This window comes from Canis lupus, chromosome 22 (genome assembly GCF_048164855.1).
Source record: "Canis lupus baileyi chromosome 22, mCanLup2.hap1, whole genome shotgun sequence".
Taxonomy (NCBI): domain Eukaryota; kingdom Metazoa; phylum Chordata; class Mammalia; order Carnivora; family Canidae; genus Canis; species Canis lupus.
Window position 1 is genome coordinate 33,055,509 of NC_132859.1, and position 17,959 is coordinate 33,073,467.

The 17,959-nt window shown below is 39.8% G+C and overlaps 1 protein-coding gene across 23 annotated transcripts in view; it reads right to left on the reverse strand.

Annotated features, from left to right (window-relative positions):
• The window catches only part of THRB (thyroid hormone receptor beta), a 372,339-nt gene that overhangs the window by 70,577 nt on the left and 283,803 nt on the right, over positions 1-17,959 (reverse strand). For 20 of the 23 annotated variants that reach the window (XM_072792979.1, XM_072792987.1, XM_072792997.1 and 17 more), the window contains one exon: positions 485-745. The exons of 2 other annotated variants lie outside the window; for them this stretch is intronic. In XM_072792979.1, coding sequence (XP_072649080.1) covers positions 485-745 — 261 coding nt within the window. Of the gene's footprint in view, positions 1-484; positions 746-9,191; positions 9,328-17,959 lie in introns of those variants that run through there. One more of the 23 variants, XM_072792996.1, reaches the window with a different exon arrangement.

Genomic DNA, 17,959 nt, shown 5'->3' on the forward strand with positions numbered 1-17,959 from the left:
GGGTTAGAGGTAGTCTTTGAGATCCCATTAGCTACCGGCACAATTGGGATCTCAAAGTAAATAAATGCACACACACGCGTGCGCGCACACACACACAGGTTTCAAAGCAAGTAGTTACAGAACAAGAGCAGTGTCTGTTTCTCCTCAGATTCAAAAACAGAGTTAAAGCCAAAACCAACAACCAACCCTTCTGCTAATTAGAGAAATAAAAGTCTTCTCCCCGAGTGTCCAATGCAACACGAAACTGAAATTAACTGCTTCCCTTTGGGACTCATTTATTTATGTTCAAAAGAAGACACGGGGATAAAGAGACCTTGCAACGGAACAGTTGGGGAAAACACATGGACACCATACATTGCAATAAACGGAGCTGAGCACACAGTTACAATAGAGATTTCTTTTTCTCTTTCTTTTTTTTTTTTTTTTTTTTTTTTTTTTGCTGGTTGAAACACTTGATATTATGGTCTAATAAAAATTGGGTTACCTTTGCATTTCTTCTCTTCGGTTTGGAAGGTCTGGGCACTTGGAACACTTTGATCGTTCACATCGTCATGGTCCAGATGGAATATCGAGCTAGTCCAAGTGGCCTGAATGAGATGTGGTGACGACTGTTCATTTTTCAACGTGCTACGCCTCTCCGCATGGTTCTTCCTATGTAGGCAGGCTTCAGACATTCCTACTAGCTTCCAGTCTTGTTCTTGGTCTGGACAGTGCTTTGGTTTGTCCCAGGCTGGAAGGCCATTTTCTGGAGGGTTGAAAAACATGAGATGACGAGCTGTTGGCATTGTCAAGATTCTGTTGAGATGCAGTTTTTGGAAGGCAAGTTGTTTCTCAATTCTTTGGGGCTGACAGTATTCACATGCACCTCCACTTGACGGCAGTGATAAGATGCAGAATTTGTCAGCCTTGGGCATTTAGCCACCACAGTTGGATTGCCTGTCGGAGTAATCAACACATTCCCCCTTATTTTTAGTGCCTAGAAAGACATTAGTTCCTCCATGGAGAGGCTGTACTTTCGCCAGCCGGGCTTCCACAGCAATGGCCCAAAGGCAAGTTTACACCAATTTATGTTACTGCTTAGACGATCGTTTGAGGTCTTGGGGGTCAGGGCTGGTCGTGAACACTTTTCAGATCCTTAGGACATAAAACATCCAGGATTCAGCCTTGTTTGACTTGGGTTTTATCACAGGCTGACCTGAGGGGCACCCTGTTACTTAAGTGGGACATGCTCACGTGGTTCCTCAGGGAGTGACAACTTAGTCCTCCCCACAACCTTCTACTCCTAACAGTCTGACAAAAAGAGACTGGATCTTTGAAAAGAAATTTGTAAATGGTTTGAATGTAGTTCCAAATTGGCAATGAGATCCAGTGAAGGAAAGCAGACAGTGCTTTAGTTGTGGGGCAAATCAGCAGCCCTAATGATAGAATGAGAAGCTCCGAATCTCTTTGGATGAGATATAGTCAGTGAATTATTCATGTATAATGTGTTGTTTTTTTCTATTTAATTTATGAGGACTTGCACATCTACCCTCTAGAAAATGGGAAAAAGTGGAATAATATAATGCAAACTTTCTTACACTAACCTTCCCTGGTGGCAAACTTTACTTCCTTAATTATCTTTACTGTACATGGATATAAGGTAGAGAGCAAAAATGAGCAGACTAATGCATATATTTGTATACGCATATACATTAAAAAACATAATCCATCTGGTCATCCATATTTCTAGAAATTCTTAGGCTACTGTCTGTCAAAATGAGAAAAATACAATATAAATAGAGTTCTACTTTTAAAGTGATCATATACAGTGATTGAAAGACTATAATTTAGTTGTGAATTTTCCTTTCTGCTGAAATTAGCAAAAGAGCAAAGATATCCATATTAGAGAGACAAGTCCATCCCGATCTGTGCATAGTATTGGGAATTTGAAGCTGGCTTTCCAACATTTAAAATGAATTTTAAGTTACTTAATGCAAGGGCTCAAAATGCTTTATGTTTTCATCAGTACCCTCTGTAAATAACCATTGTCTTTAGTTGGTGTTGGCTAAGGATGGTTTCTCTAAAAGTGTGATCTACTCTCAGTCATTTGAAGGTTGAATTTGCCTTATGAGTCTTCAGGTTACCATGTGGAAATTCTCATACACATATACTCTCCTTCTACTCCAGGAGGAGACTGTGAACAATGACTACAAAGTAATAATCAACTATGATTTCTTTGTCACAGTAAATGGAAATGCTGTGGCTTGAAATAACATGGACAGTAAGTAATAAATCCATACAAAAAATTCTATAATGTGACAGCTCTGGGATACAACAATTGATCTTATTCAGAGAAGAGCCCCCAAAATTCACCCTATGCAAATGGCTATGCTAGTTCTTTCTCTTCAGAGGTTATATGGCATTATTCACTGCATGGTGAATCAAAAATTCTGGTCTCAACCACACCTAGCTACTGGTGCAGTTATGGGCACCATATCCATTAAAAAAATCCATTAAAAAAAAACCCAACAGATTCAAATCTTGGGAGATTGTGTTGCACTTCAAATTAAACACATCTATGTAGAATCCATTCAGGTTTATTATACATTAGGGTTTGAAGTTTTCATGAGCTAAATATAAAGCTACAGAATGCAAGAGTAAATTCTGGGTCTAAAGAGATTCATTTGATTTCTACAGACATGAAAAGCCTTCTGACCCATGTATGTTTCTATGATATCTATATTTTCAGGGACTTTCTAAATCCTCAGTAAATAGTATCCTGTAAAGCTCCATTTTAAGTAACATTACAAAATCACACTATTTTGTAGAGCCTCCAACATTTGATTTTTCTGCAGAAATTCTTAATGTTTGATATTAATTTCCCTGATTGAAAAGAAATTAAGAAGTATCGCCAAAATGGATAGTAAATGCTCCCCAGCAAAGGGAACTAGTGGTCATGCTTGGATGAGAGTTGTGGAAAGGGACTCTACCCAAGGGGACGTTTCTCCTTAAAGCACAGCCTATTAAAGTTTGCTCAGCATGTCCCCTGGGCCAACAAAAGCAGAGATTTCTTCTAAGCAAGGGAGGTTATGTTTAGGGTGAGGCAAGGGATAGGATTGCCTTCCATTTTCCTCAGAAAAGAAGTTGAGATGGTTTAAGGAAAGGGCTTCATTCATGAAGGAGGCATTTACAGGCTCGTAATTACCCTCTGTAATTCCATTCATGATAATGATATTCAGTTGCTTAATTGGCAGGTTTATTGGTTGGGGCACTGCTGGGAAACCTGGGGACTGTGAAGTCTTGGCTGGGTCATGGGAAAGCTCAAAAGGATTTTATTTAATGAGGATTCTTGATTCTTATCCTTCCAAGAACAGGGAGTCACATTCAATTCCTATTCCATTCCCAAGGAGGGATAAGATACCCACTATACGGAGCTCCTTAAATTCTTCCTATTGAGAATGCTGTTGTTGGTGAGAGCTGTAAGTTACCTCCACATGTTTTTGCTTAGCAGTACTGGTTTTCAAGGGTATCCTGCTATTTCTATGTCTAATGCTTGTATTCTTTGGTTCTCTCCAAACTCAAACCAATGAGGTATTTCTTTGTAGAGAGATTGCAATATCAAAAGATTAAGTCAGTGATTCCCAAACTTTGGTGATTGACAATTACCTGAGTACTACTGTTACTAAAGAACACAGAAGACCAGGCCTATGGAAGTGGGATGGGGTCAGGGCATTTGTATATTTACTAAGTTCTCCAGATGATTCTGATACCCAAGAGAGACTGAGATCCACAGGGTTAAGAAAATTGAAGGTAGGAAAACAAATTACTGGCAGGTTTCAGGTAAAGGTATAGTGTCCTTCTTAGACTCAAATGTTACCCAGCCTTGGAGTAAATTTACTTTAGAATTAAACAATTCATCAATGTTTTGGGATCAACTGTATGAAGATATAAAAGTCAGATAACATGAAGGCGCCTGGGTGGCTCAGCGGTTGAGCATCTGCCTTCGGCTCAGGTTGTGATCCCGGGATCTAGGATTGAGTCCTGCATCAGGCTCTCTGCATGGAGCCTGCTTCTCCCTCTGCCTATGTCTCTGCTTCTCTCTCTCTTTGCGTCTTTCATGGATAAATAAATAAATCTTAAAAAAATAAAAGTAAGATATTACGAAAAGATGCTCAACATCATATTCATCAGGGAAATGCAAATCAAAACCACAATGGGATATCACCTCACACTTGTCAGAATGGCTGAATAAAAAACACAAGAAACAAAAGGTGTTGGTGAGGATGCAAAGAAAAAGTAACACTCATGCACTGCTAGTGGGAATATGAATTGGTGCAGCCACTGTGGAAAACAGTTGTAGATTCTTCAAAAAATTAAAAATAGAAATATCATATGATCCAGTAATTCCCTTACTGGGTACTTACTAAAAAAAAGACCACAAACACTTATTAGAAAAGATATATGGACAATATACTACCTACAATAGCCAAGATATGGAAGCAGCCTAAGTGTTCATTGATAGATGAATGAATAAAGACGTGGTGTACACACACACACACACACACACACACACACACACACACACACAGGGGAATATTACACAGCCATAAAAGGGATGAGAGCTTGCCATTTGCAATAACACAGATGGACCTAGAGGGCATTATGCTAAGTGAAATAAGTCAGACTGAGAAAGAAAAATACCATATGATTTCACTTATGTGTAAAATCTAAAAAATGAAATGAATGAACAAACAAAAAAAGAGACACATAAATACAGAGAGCAAACTGATGGTTACCAGAAGAGAGGAGGGTGTGGGTTGGGTAAGATGGCTGAAGGCGAGTGGGAGATACAGGCTTCTGGTTATGGAATGAATAAGTCACGGGGAAAAAAGGTACAGCATAGGGAATATAGTCGATGGTGTTGCAATAGCATTGTATGGTGACAGATAGTAGCTATAGTTGTGGTGAGCAGAGCAGAACACACATATCTGTCAAATCACTATGTTGTACACCTGAAACTAATGTAACATTGTGTGTCAACTGTATTTCAATAAAAATGTCAGATATTGGAGTGCCTGGGTGGCTCAGTGGTTGAGAATCTGCCTTTGGGCCAGGTCGTGATCCCGGGGTGCTGGAAGCGAGTCCTGCATCAGCTTCCCCACAGGGAACCTGCCTCTTCCTCTGCCTATGTCTCTGCCTCTCTCTGTGTCTCTCATGAATAAATAAATAAAATCTCTAAAAAAATGTCAGATATTAACTGAGTGTTATGTAGATTGTGGGTATGGGTGTAAATAAACATTCACCTACAAAGTCTGCTGTTCTGGACATAATGTGCAGTCATAGAAATACGTTTTTTAAGATTTTAGAATTTTTATTTTTAAAAAAGATTTTATTTATTCCTTCATGAGAGACACAGAGAGAGAGGCAGAGACATAGGCAGAGGGAGAAGCAGGCTCCATGCAGGGAGCCCAAAGTGGGACTCGATCCCAAGACTCCAGGATCACGTCCTGAGCCAAAGGCAGACACTCAACTGCTGAGCCATCCAGGTGTCCCAAAATACATCTTTTTTAAAAGGAGGATTCTACAAATGATCATACCTTATTACTCACATGAAGTGTGAATCCTTTGCTCTTCAATGGATCCCAGCTAATACCTGGCTTTTAATACTCCATATTCTAGACATCAAGACAACCAATTTGTCAGTTATGATGCAAATTAATAACAAGTAAAATTAAAGAAAATAACTAGATAGGAACACGTGAACTGCTACTAAAATAACTAGACACACGCTGGCCTGTATCTCTCAAGAATTTAGAATCAGATGATTGAATTTGTGTTAGATGATTATAAATAATTCTTTTGGCTTTGAATGACACAACCCTGGTCTAAAAAGTTATTTTGAAAAAAGAAACAAACCTAAATCTCATTAACATAATTACATAGAGCCTATCTCTGGAAATTATATTAAATATGATAGGAAAGAAATGTGTCCATCAAAAAAGAGAGAATTGTATGAAAATATTCAAGTATTTCAGGACACAAAAGCGAGCTGATACCTTAGAAAAGAACTAAGGCAAAGGAAATAGGATTATGACAGAGTGGTCAGAGAGGGTCAGTTGAGTGGGCTGGGATTTAAATGGCACTCATTATTAAGAGTGTTTAGTTTGTAGTAAAGGCCATTAATATTAGGCAGTGAGACCCCAAACCATACTCCGCATTATGGGGATGTATATCCAATGTGCTTTGCAAGCCCAGGAAGTGTGTAGAATTATCACTATATAGCTCAGGCTATTAGCATGATGTCTTTAATTTCCATTCTAATTTTTTACTTGAGCCTGGAAGTTTTAGCTTTGCGTAATTCTCAGGCTATGTACATATCAACTGATTTTTATTTGTGGAGTCATATAGAATAGGAGACTAATGTTTGGCTGAGCATGTACTAAAGCCCAAGTACTGAACTAGACACTTTTATTTATCTTCATGAACAACCAACGAAGTCTAAAGTGATACACTCCTTGATTTATAGGAAACCTGAAGTCCAGAGAAGCACTTCATCTGCTCTTTCATACCTTTTGTGCTGTTAACAGATATATTATCATTATCTGCCTTAGTTTGGTGAGTAGCCATTAGCCTATTAATAGCTATCATTTTATCAGTTCTTTGAAAGTTCTTTATCAACTATGTTTTTTATCCTATTATTTTCAATTACTCATTTATATCCACAACTGGTCTGCCTGCTTTCACTCTGAGCCACCTACACCCATCGTTCATTGAGCAGCCAGAGTGAGCTTTAAAAGTACACATCAGAACATTATCTCTCTGTGCTTAAAATCTTCTGATGACTTCCCATCAATATTGGAATGAGGGCTTGTGGCCTTACTGCAGCCTGAAATGCTCCAAGGGATTTATCCCTGGACCATCCCACCAAGCCTCTCTCCTGTGGCTCAGCCCCTTGTTCTCTGTCCTTTGGCTGTATGGGCTTCTTCTCACATGTGACGCTCATTCCTACCAGTGTCTTTGCAGAAGCTCCTCCCAGGACTTTGCATCAAGTCCTCCTCTTGATGTACCAGGAACAATTACCAGGACCCAATCTCACATCCCCTTTTACAAGAAGATTGGATTTTCCCTTTTAAAGAACCTATCAGGGTTGCATTTCTCACAGAAGATAATCAAAAGTAAAAGTAAGGTTGGATCCCTGTACCGCCCTGGAAGAGGCTCTGTTTTAGAGGAGCGAGGAGAGGGCAAGGTTGCAAATCTCAGTCTCACTCTTCCACGTAGTGACTGAAGGGTCTAATTTTGAAAATTATTTCCTCTTTCTAAGCCTCTGTTCTTTTCATGTGTAAAGTGGCAATATAATGTTGCTCATGGGATTTCATCCTTTTGCAGCCTTCAAGGCCTAGATCACTATGTAAACTTTCTTGAACCATCCATCCACCCTCCAAACTTCCATTAACACTTTCCAGGTATCTCTCTCTGCCCATATGCTACTCCATACTTCATGATCTAATCATTTACATACTGTTTTATTTATATATTTGGGTAATACAGTGCCTAGCATAATGCCCTAATTATTATCTCCCAATAATCCGGTAGCTTTGCAAAGAGAAAATGATTTCCTAGGAACAGACTTACTGCCTATTTTCCCCTTTTTTGATTATATATTTTAAATTTAAATGCACTTAATTAACATATAATGTATTATTAGTTTATGGGTAGAGGTCAGTGATTCGTGCCATGTAATGAACATTGGGTCTTGTACAAGACTGCCCTCCTTAATGCCCATCACTCAGTTACCCCATCCATCCACCTCCTCCCCTCCAGTGACCCTGTTTATTTCTTATGACTGAGAGTCTCTTGTGGTTTCTCTTCTGATTTCATCTTGTTTTATTTTTTTCCTTTCTTCCCCTATGATCCTCTGGTTTTGTTTCTTAAATTCCACATATGAGTGAGATCATATGATAATGGTCTTTCTGGCTGACTTATTTTGCTTAGTACAAAACCTTCTAGTTCCATCTATATTGTTGCAAACGGTAAGGTTTCATTTTTTTTGATGGCTGAGTGGTATACCACATTATCTTTATCCATTCATCTATCGAAGAACATCTTGGCTCTTTCCATAGTTTGGATACTGTGGACATTGCCACTATAAACATTGGGGTGGAGGTACCCCTTTGGATCACTACATATTTGTATCTTTGGGGAAAATACCCAGTAGTGCAATTGCTGGGTCATAGCACAGCTCTATTTTCAACTTTTTGAGAAACTTATATACTGTTTTCCACAGTGGCTGCCCCAGCTTGCATTCCCACCAATAGTGTAAGAGGATTCCCCTTTCTCCACATCCTTGCCAACATCTGTTGTTCCCTGACTTCTTAATTTTAGTCATTCTGACTGGTGTGAGGTAGTATCTTATTATGGTTTTGACTTGTATTTCCCTGATACTGAATGATGTTGAGCATTTTTTCATGGGTCTATTGTCTATGCCTATTTTCTTATCTAAAAGCCACTATTAAGTCATAAAGAGGACTCAAAACTTTGAAGACCAATTCAACACAGATTTTCTACTACCAGTAGTATCTTCTTAAAACTGCAAGAGAAAATGAAAACTGTTTTGCTTTTTAGAGGCAGCATAGAATAAGAATTTGGGCTCTGCTAGTCAAGGTTCAAATTCTGGCTTTGGCATTTATCAGCTGTGTAACTTTGGGCAAACTGTTCTACCTCTTTGGATCTCCCTCCTGAATATTGATAATACTTGTCTCTATCTCCTCTGCAAGGCAAGAACTCATCAAGTTTTCCTTGTATTATGTCAGTTGTATCTATACTCTTTCCCCTCCTCTATTGGACTCTGATCAACTTATTCATCTTTCAGTTCCCACAGCTCCAGGCACAGTGCCTTAACATGATGGGACCTGAATATATATTACTTGGAAACAACTGGAAATAATATAGACAGACCAAAATACTCCGCAAGCTAAACAGAACACGCATGGACTTTCATCTATCTAGGAATTTCTATGCACTGAGCAATAACGTGCTCTACACGAGACCCAGTTGGCCAGAACTGGTTAGCATCCCCATTCTGCAACAAAAGACAGTTTGGCCATAACCAGATGCTGCTGCACAGCCTTAGATGTATTCTGTGCACAGAGATGGCAGAAAGGGAAGCTAGATGACTCTATTTGTCCCAGTCCTCTTAGACTAGGTAAACTCACCATTTTTACTGTGGCATTTTTATTTCATGAAATACTTTGCCTAAATGACAAGTGTAGCTTGTTGTTTGCTGTCCAGACAAGTATCTGGTGAGAGCTTCACATGGGACACCAGACTGTGGCTGTGGATGTCCCAATGCCATCTTTTCAGGCCCTCTGACATAATAATATACTCTCATCATCTGGGACGGGTGTGCCAGTCACCAGAGGGCAGGCTGCTGGCTTGCTTTGTTGGTGCTCTTGGATCCTCTAGGGAGGCTTTGCTCTCCAAGAGTGGACTAAGCTGCAGTGCCTGGCTTGCCACTTCTAGTTATGAAGGCCTTTGGGGGCAGCCTTAGCAGAAGCCATGAGACTTGTGAATTTGGAATATTTGGGCAAGGGAGGGAGATTTCTCCAAAATTAGAGAAAATTCAAATTATTGACTATTTCTAAAGGAAATTCACTATTACTACTTTCAAGAATTGTGAGGAAAGGGTTACAGGACTACTGAGTCTCAGTAGTAAACTAGAGTAAAAATTCCTTATAGCATTGGTGTTGAGATTACATGAGCTGACATTTATACAAGGTTTACTACTGAGCAGAAATACAGTAAGTTCTTGAAGTGTTGCCTTCTTTTACACTGATAACTACAGAGAGCAAATCCACAGTTCTCAATGGGTAGAAAGGAACCTGGAGGATCCATTCTTATGCTCCCTCCTTCCCTCAACCTACACAAACATTTTGAAACACTCCCTCCCCGGCTCCAGCTCAGTTTGGTTCTAGCTACATGGCTGCCTTTATTCCAGTGATGAGTTCCTCTTTCTTTGGAAAACATTTATTATTTGTTCTAATAATGCTTAATCACATGTTGCTTCTGAGATCTTATTGATGTATGTTAGGATTCCTGATATGAAGACCCAGATGGTCCCTGACATTGTGACCAGCTACTGCTTTGGTATTCTCTACAACTTAAACCTGCAAAATGGAGTGGAATGTTCTGGTCACTGTGGGGCACAGGGGGCATGGGTCACAGCTGGGGAGCAGCCTTCTGGGTCATTGGCTTCTACAAGAATTGTGACTAAGGAGGATGAGAAAGGAAGGAAACTATATTATTATGTAATAAGGTACTTTATGTGCATAATAGTAGTAATAATAATATTGACAGCTAAAGTTTCCAACATAGTAAGATTTCTACATAGTAATGTGCCAGCCTACCAGACTAAGCACCATAAATAAAAATCACTATTAACTGAGCACCTAGTATGTGCCAGGTAGCATCCTAGGCATTTTTCATACATTATCTAACTTGCATTCTGAATACCAAGAGATGGGTATTGTGTCCATCATTTTAACCAATGAGGAAATAAGCATGGAGGGAAGATATTGGATTCCTGTGTTTCTACTTAGAAGATGTTACAGTGTATGTAATTATGAATTCACTTGTGTAGGTCAATGAGCTCCTGGATAGTTGGGACCGTGGCTTGTTTGGTTTGTGCCCCGGCAGGTTAGCATGGGGCCTGGAACATTGATAAATGCTCATGACCTTGCGTGGAGTTGAATTAAACTCAGCCACTCTCCATGGCTCTCTCCTGCTTCTCCACAGCCCCATGGGAAACAGGAAATGGTGAGAGAGCTCTTCTCTCCTTTGTGCTTGTTCTATCCTCTTCCTGCTCAGCTAAGTGTCATTTCTCATTATCTTCTCTTGGTTCCCAGACTGGTTCTCCTGAAACTTCTCTCCTTTGCAACCTCCCCTTACCAAGTGCTACGTGTCTAAGAATATTTCAAGATATGGACCAGAGGTCTCTAAGGAAACTTGACTCTAGCATTTGAGAGGAAAATAATGACCTTTTATTTGTATTTTATTTGAAAATCTAAAAAGAAATTTTTACTAGCATTGTGTTTAGGTGTGTATAGAATGAATGAATGAATGAATGAATGAATGAAATACAGAGGGCCACATATTGTGCTCAAATATTCTAATCAGTGTATACTCATCTGGACAACAACTCTGCTTCACTCATGAAACTCTATAAATGAGGACCTACTGAGGCCCTGGCTCAGCCTTTGGTTACATGAAATGCATCCTCAGGAATATCTTCTTGTAGGCAAAGTCTGGCAAAATTAGCCTCTTTGTTCAGATAGGCGGCCTCCCTTTGCTATATGGTTTTGTCTTTCATTTATAGAGCACCTGCCTATTGATTTTCCCTTTTGTTGAGACTGGACTTCTCTGCCCCTGTGAGCAGGTGAATTTAAGTTTGCTATCACAGAGGGTTTCTCTGGTTTCATTGGCAGGGATTCTCAGTCCATTAAGTGAGTGAGATCTGGGAGCTGCTAAGAGAGAAACAAATCTTTTTCTTATCTGGCTGCTCCTGCTTCTCCAGTTTTCCTGTATATTTCATTAGGCAATCATTATCCAAATGAAAAACAATCATCATAGCTATAGAAACCTCACAGTTATTCTGAAACTAGAAACTACAATGATAACCTCTTGATAATAAGTTAAAACCATTAAAATTTTTTAAAAGTGTACGATTAACACCTTTAAATGGGATGCACATTAATCCATTTTAAAGTTGAGCTGAAAGAAAGTTAAAAACAGAACAACAAAATGTGTGTTCAAAGACCACAGTGGAATCTCCACATGGAGTGGCAGTGCATGAAAACATGTCAGCGGCTTGTTCATGAGCAACATCTTACAATGATTTAACCACACAGGAAAAAGCTGCCCTCTGGAACCCTAGTCAGAGGCCCCAGAGCCTCAGAAGGTACTTTCCAGAGGACACAGTGGAATCCTCCCCCTGGACCGGTCATTTAGTTTTCCATAATTCATACTGGATTTAATCAGAGAATCCTCAGGTTGGATGACTTAAACTTTGAGGCAATTACTCTAAAGGCCACAGAGATTCCATTTAGGATATTAGACAAGCTACAGCTATAACAAAAACATTCATATTAAAGAGCTGTGAATGCACATAAAAGGGAGCAGATGTTTGCTGTCAGGATTAGATTTCTCCTGGACGAAAGTTCAGATCATCATGTTTATTCTTGTTGCCAGTCTGAGCCCACATTTTGGAAAAAAAACATAAGGTAGTCTGTAAGATTGGCCTCATTTTATGTTTTCAAACTTGAAATACCTCTTCCTAGAGTAGGAAATACATGTGAATCTTTTCTAACATTGCAAACAAGGACTGGGGTATAATTTGTAGATAAAGAACATATTGAGATTTCCAATTTCTCAAATAAAAAGATAGAACGTGCCTCTTGGGTAATCAGATCAATTTTATAGACACACTGTATATACTTGGTAGCAAAGCACACAGTCTTTCAATAAATTAAACTCAAGGATTAACAAAATGGACAAAAATAGATGCTGGTGTTAAAAAAAGTAGAATAATCTACAGGGTGATGGATTGACCCTCCTCTGAGTTTTCATAGAATCTCATTATCATTTTTCATATTTTTCTGTGAAAATAAGTAGGATCAAGATCAATGTAGACATTTCCTTCATTTAGGGGGAAACATTTCAATCTGAAGAAGTTTGCTTTTTCCCTTTGTTCAGGAATAGCGGCCCTGCCATGGTATGTACACCTTCCTTAGTCTTGGTTATGAGAGCAGGCAAGATTTTTTACATACTGAGGACTCCTTTGGGGATGTTTTCAGGCCCTCTGAACACTATTAAATACATAAACAATTTAGTTCATTAAATCAGCCCCAGTGGTATGACACAAAGCCATGCAGCATGCGTCCTGTTCCCCAGGAGGGTCTGGCTGAGCACCTCATAGGTCCTGTCCCAGCAGCAGGAATGAATGGGAGAATTAAATTGTTTTCTACCTGCCTGTCTTGTGGAAGATATTTAGCAGTGCAGACGGGTCAAATTGCTTGGTGCAATCTGTTCTACAGTGTTTGTACAGTGTGGGAAAATCAAGAGAAGTAGGTGTGATTTCTACTGTCATTTTAACACCTTCTTGGTTTTTTTCCTTAAACTTTTCAACTGCTTAAAATTGGCAGGATGGGGGCTAGAGGGGGTGTCGGGCACTGATTTCCTGCAGGCCTGCCCCTCTCTAGCCTGTCTGCTCCCATTGAGGGCCGAGTGTGCCCCCATACCTTCTCTATCCTCAGATGGCCCGTGAATATCTCTAAAGGTAGTTGGGGACCTGCTGCATCTGCATCACCTGGGAGCTTGTTAGAAATGTAGGATTCTGGCCTCGAATATCAGAATCTGCATATTAACAAGATCTTCATGTGATTCCCAAGCACACTGACGTTTGAGATACTTTATTCCAGGGGGCACAGTCTCCATGTAAAGTAGATAGAATTTGTTACATGTGCAGTTACTCAATTTGAACTTTGGTACGATTTAATATTCACTATGTAGAGAGAAGATTTCATACTCAGGAATCAGAGGAGAAAATAGTATTTGGTGGTTGCAGTTTAGGGAAATTAAAGGAAGTGCATTTAACATCTTTATTTCTTAAATGGTTAATTGGTAAATGTAGTATATGAAATGGAAAAATCCAAACCAAAAATTTAAAGATTCCTGGTTATAATTTCACCTTTTTCCAGGTCTTCCTTTCTAGAGACATCCAGTAAGATAATAAAAGTAATTGCTAACATATGTGCCAGGCACCTGTTCTGAGTATTTTACATTTAATCTTCACTGTAACTATATGAAATAGAAATATTATCCTCATTTTTCAGATGAGGAAACTAGGGCACAGAGAGGTTAAACAAATTATCCAGGGTCACACAGTAGTAAATAATAAAGTCAGGATCCATATCCAAGTAGGTCTAGCTGACTCTGCCATATTCCTGTTTATGGCAAGTCAACACCAAATGACTTAGATGATCACTGCAGGCAAGAGAACTAAATTCTATCAACTAAAGTATGTAATTAGAGGTTTGAAATAAAGAGACTAAAGCTCAGAGAGGTCACTTTCTTCCTCAAAGTCACCCAGATGGGCAAAGAAGCGAGATGGGTATTTTGATTCTTCGTCCCAAGATCTTTTAACTGAAAACATATGTTTTTAAAGTATACAACAATGATTTGTTGCTCAATCTCAATGCTGGTTCAAATTCTGACATTTTCACTTTATACCTCAAACATTAAGAGCTGTTTTTCTAATTAAAAAATTTTTTTTTCCAGTAAATTTACCAAACAAGAGACAGCTGTGCACAAAATGATTCTGTTTCCCCCACTGGCTGCTGTTGCTGATTGTTCATAAAGCTCATGTTTATGGTGGTATGGGCTCCGGTGGTATGTGGCCTAAGAATGCAGAAAGAAGGCAAAACCAATCAACCAATCAAAATGACCAAGATAAGGAAGAATCGGTTTGCTTACTAAGCTGCCCATCTGGAAGGTTAAAAAGCCACCAAATAATTTAGAACTGACAAAAAGATAATTTCATTTTGAGTTTATGTTCCTGAGAGCCAACCCTTAGAAAGGCCCTGCTATGTGCCAGGCAAGATGCAAGCTGTGTTTTATTTATTCATTACAACGATGCAGTGAAGGTGATACCACTATTCGCCCCATTTCACAGATGAGGAATCTTTGGCAGAGATAACTGAAGATGTTGCTCAAAGTTACAGGTAGTAAATGGGAAGCTGTTCTCATACTCGGCTATGCTACTTTCCACAGATGAGGCAGTTGCAGGCCAGAGTATCACATTTGCCCAGTCACAAAGCTAACTAGAGGGCAGTGCTGTGCCTGGAATCTTCCTTGGGATGGGCCAAGCTGGCTTGATGACAAAGGGGGAATCCTATTAGAATCATTCACCTCTTAGCAGAAATATTGCTTTGAGAGAGGTTCATCTATTTCTTTAGGAAACATGGCTTCAACAAACAAAACCTCTTCTCACAAAGAATGAAGTCAAAGGTATATTTCTTTTGAAATGTAGGAAGGACATTATGCTCAAATGAATAGCTTGTCTGATTTCAGCAATGGAACAATAGTGTCTGAGAAAACCAATGCTTGGGAACTTGAAAGACATGATTTTTGGAAGAACAGTTATAGTTTGAGATACGAACACTTTCGGTTTTATGCAAGTCTGGCTTGTGATACTTTCTGACCAAATAATAACCAAAAGAAGAAAAAATGTGCTGTCAGCAATTATCCCGTTTGTCTGGGATTTGTCTGCAAATGACAGCTTCTTGCAGAGGGACCTGTACTACCAAAATGGTGATGTCAAAGCACTCTGCAACTTAAACATGGCCTGTTCTCTTGTGTGTTCTCTTTGTTATTTTTTTTAGGACCATGTGGCACATTAAGTGGAAGGTGTCACAAAATGACTCCAACTCGCTACCTCAAGCAGAATGGGCAGTTTATTTCCTGGGGCTGCCTTGTCTACAACTGCCTCAATTCTAGGAATACGTTTGCCTGGAAGATGAGCATAGTGGGGAAGAGGAAGGAATTTGCCAAAGTGAGGAAGATGTTCTGGAAGAAAAAATCCCATTCTTTGTACATTACCTCCATCTGAGGGTTATGAGGTGAATCCATATTGTGACTCAGAAAGAGCAACAGAGACTGGAGTTAACACGGATGCTTCAAGGGCTGCTCCTAGGCTGGCAGTCCTCACCCAGGCTTCTTGCTTCTCTGGGAATAGTGGGCAATGACTGGAGACATTTTCAGCAGTCACAACTTGGGGGAGTGTGTGTGCACTGCCAGCATCTAGTGGATATGGGCCAGGAATGCTGCTAAAACTTTTAGCACCACAGGAGAGCCCTCTGCAACTGCAGTGGCCTCTGATTCAAAGTGCTCTCACTCTGACCCTGCTTTTGTCTCTTCCCAGCCAATTGGTGTCACTGAGGAAAAGTCTGATTAAGTTAACATACCCGAAGGTATGAATGACTGACAGAGTCAGCAGTAGCAGGATCACCTGTGTTTTAAGTGACATTAATTCAATCTAAACTCACCCCCAATTTGTAAAATTTTAGTGAGGGTGCTGTAACAACACGGACATTTATTTTTAGTGGATGGGGGAAGATGGTGAAATTTACAAAGCATTGCTCACCTTTTAAAGTCATAGTATACATAAGGCAAACCTGTGATGTGATCCCACTGGAATATCATCATGAACACTTTTCTATTATCAGCAATTATTTGTACTTAGTATTGATCACAATTCCTTCCCAACAAGAAACACTGGAAGAAACTTGCTGTGCTTCAAACAAGCCTTATTTACTTTCTCTTCACTGCTATTATTGACCTGTGGGTTTTGATATGATAGGACCATTTATTCGGTATTTGAAATATCCCTGTCACCATAAGTCCCAGGCTGTCTTCTCTCTGGACTGCTGTGGATCTATATTTGGATGGCATGCTGCATAGGCTTTTATTTAAAGCAAATGAAGCAGACACAGCATGAGCAAGATAATTAGCAGCAGGGATGAGCTTTAGAGTCATTTCTTCTCATTTTCAGGCTTAGAAGTGGAAGGCTTTACTCTTCTTTATGCCAGTGTATGATGGTGCCAAACCGAAGTGATCCTACGTTGGCCATCTCACACTGCGATGACTTCATATATCACTTTGCCCTGTTCTCCAGACTCTTTGTCCTCCTGACCATCAGCCAGGAACATAAGGTAGGTTGAAACACAGCAATATGCCAGGCCGAATTTCAGGCAAATTAACTAGCTCAACTGCTCTTCATCCAGTGGGCTGTGAGTAGTAAAATACAGAGAATAGTTGGGGCTAAAGGGATCTTAGAACTCACACCAGTTCAAAGACCTTTGGACAGTTACAAGCAAAACCAAGCATCACTACCGCCCTTCATCCTCATGCGTGCACACCCTAAATACAAACAATACCAACATGACCCAGGGAGAGGTGAGACAGTCTGGGGTGGAAGTGGGTGAAGGCAGATGGTCCTCATCCAGCTGAAGCAACCTCCTTGTTTCCAGAACTAGCTAGCAGACCCTGTCTTCCATGTCTCTCAGGCTTAGGCTGGGGCATGTGGTGATCAAAAGCTTTTCTTTAACGAATTTGTGGCACATGGAAAATTCTTGTGAAGGGTTGGGGCTTGACAGGGTCGGGAAACAGCATATTCTTCATCTTGGAAACACAGAATCTGAAGCAGGTCTCTATTAAATAAACTTGCTATGGGATGTTAGTTTGAAAGGAGAGGAAATTTACCGTGGCTACAATTGCCCCTGCCTAAAAATAATTAGGCTCATCACAGGCCTGGTCAGTATTTCATGAGTTCTTCCAAGACAAGAGACTACATCAGAACCATGCACAAAAGAATCTTTAAGAAATCCTTGTCTGGAAAGGAGGAAACAATACAGTTGGATGTATTGTGGAGGCAGACCAGCAGCAAAAGGATTCTAGAATATCTAGTGATAGGTTTCCAGTGGTGTCTTGTTCCATAAACATCTGAAAGGGATATTTTAAATAAATGGACAGTTCTCAAGGATCACTCCTGGAAAGTGGGACTGGAATACCCATTTCTGACTTGCACCTAGGATTCTTTATTTCTTGGACAATGGAATGGGTTGTTCAAGAGAGCTAGTTGGCATTTGATTATGGGATGTATCAGATCCATCCTCTAATGTATTTGAAGCAAGATAACAAGATGGCTGCATTTCCCTAAACTGTCCTGACAGGGGTGGTTATTTGGCCTGGAGATATTGACATGGTGGTGGTTGTGATGATGATGGTATCTGTCACTGATTACTTGAGGCTCACAATGTTCTAGTCATACTGCTAAGCACATCACATGATTTCTTTTTGACCCTTACACTAATATTAAGATGAATAATGATCCTCTCTATTTCACAGATGAAGAAACTGAATGTTATGA